At 37.5% G+C, this 1,599-nt stretch overlaps 1 protein-coding gene across 1 annotated transcript; it reads left to right on the forward strand.

Moving 5' to 3' along the window:
- Nucleotides 1-507: 507 nt before the first annotated feature.
- On the forward strand, nt 508-1,341 carry LOC104883481 (auxin-binding protein ABP19b). Its single transcript, XM_010668011.4, has one exon. It carries the CDS (start codon nt 589-591, stop codon nt 1,219-1,221), a length of 633 nt encoding a protein of 210 aa, XP_010666313.4. The 5' UTR covers nt 508-588; the 3' UTR covers nt 1,222-1,341.
- Nucleotides 1,342-1,599: the final 258 nt, after the last annotated feature.

Genomic DNA, 1,599 nt, shown 5'->3' on the forward strand with positions numbered 1-1,599 from the left:
ATGATGAATAAAAAAACACATGGAACGCCTTATCCAAAAAGGATAAATTCAAAATCAGTATAATGAATGTATACAGTTTTAGGACGGAAAAACTTTGTCTACCCATTGGGTAATCTACCAAGTAGAGATAGACATTAATAATAAGTGGAGTCCAATTCAGCAGAATTATTTATTTTTTAATTGTCTATTTCTAATGGGTAGTCTATCCAGTAGGTAGATGTAGCCATCTCGTTCTAGGTCTAGTCTAAACCATCTTTCGTCTCTTAATGTCAGCTGCACCGTCATCTCTTACTCTGTACATTCAACGCCATTCTCATCTTCAATTCGTCGTGCCGCCTACCCTTGTTTACTTGGTAAATAATAAATAAGGTCCGCATGTCATTATGTGAACAACTAAATAACATTTTTGAAAGCGACTTGTCACGTAGACAGCTAGACAGCCTCCATGCAGCGAAAATTCTATATAAATGGTGATCATTGGGTTTAAGAGATACAAACAACCTAAGACTCTTTAAGTAATCGATTCAAAAACCAAAAGCCAACTCCTGTAGCCACCAACCTCTGATCCTCACCACCCATCTCTAGCTAATGAAAATGAACAATCTTCTTGTTTTCTTCATCTTCTCCATCTTAGCCCTTCTCTCTCATGCCATTGAACTAGACTTTTGTGTTGGAGACCTTACATTGCCTAGGGGACCAGAAGGTTATGCTTGCAAGAATCCCGCTACAATCACAACAGATGATTTTGTTTACACTGGTTTTCGTGGTGAAAAAGCTACCACAAATATTTTTAGAAACAATGTGACTCTAGCATCCGCTAATGCATACCCTGCATTAAATGGCTTGGGAATCTCTATGGGAAGGTTAGAATTTGGCGTAGGAGGAGTTATCCCACTACACTCCCACCGCAAATCTGAAGTTATTATCGTGATACGCGGTACAATTATTGCAGGTTTTATTGACACAAACAATAGAGCATATTATAAAAGATTAGAGGTTGGTGACGTCATGATCTTCCCACAAGCCATGCTTCACTTCCAAGTTAATGTTGGTAGAACTTCAGCTACTGCATTTGTTAGTCTGAATGGGGCCAACCCAGGATTTCAACTCACTACTCCCTCCTTGTTTGCTGGCAACTTACCTGCTCAGATAGCCGAACAAATCACACTCTTAAGCCATAATGAAGTAATGAGATTGAAGAGAGCTTTTGGCACAGCTTAATATCAATGTGCTATTTAAATTCTTTAATTAAATCATTTCACATGGCATCAATATTATTTTAATTATGTTAAGTTAAGCATGATGTATTCAAGGTCAATATATTTGAGATATTTTAATAAACTGCAGGGGCGGTTCTTGGGCCATACAGTATAGGCGACAGAATAGGGCCCCCAAAATACAAGGGCCCCAAAATATATATTTATATCAAATGTTTGATAGAAAAACAAAAGTAAATCATTTGGATTAGTGGTAAAGTTGTAAGGGAAGGGGAAGTGGGACACAGGTTCAAATCTTGACAGCAACCAAAATTTATTGTTTTAATTTTTTTGAATGTTTCCGACATAACTATCATGCGGGCCACAGCGTATTTATTAGGTA

This window comes from Beta vulgaris, chromosome 8 (genome assembly GCF_026745355.1).
Source record: "Beta vulgaris subsp. vulgaris cultivar EL10 chromosome 8, EL10.2, whole genome shotgun sequence".
Lineage (NCBI taxonomy): Eukaryota > Viridiplantae > Streptophyta > Magnoliopsida > Caryophyllales > Amaranthaceae > Beta > Beta vulgaris.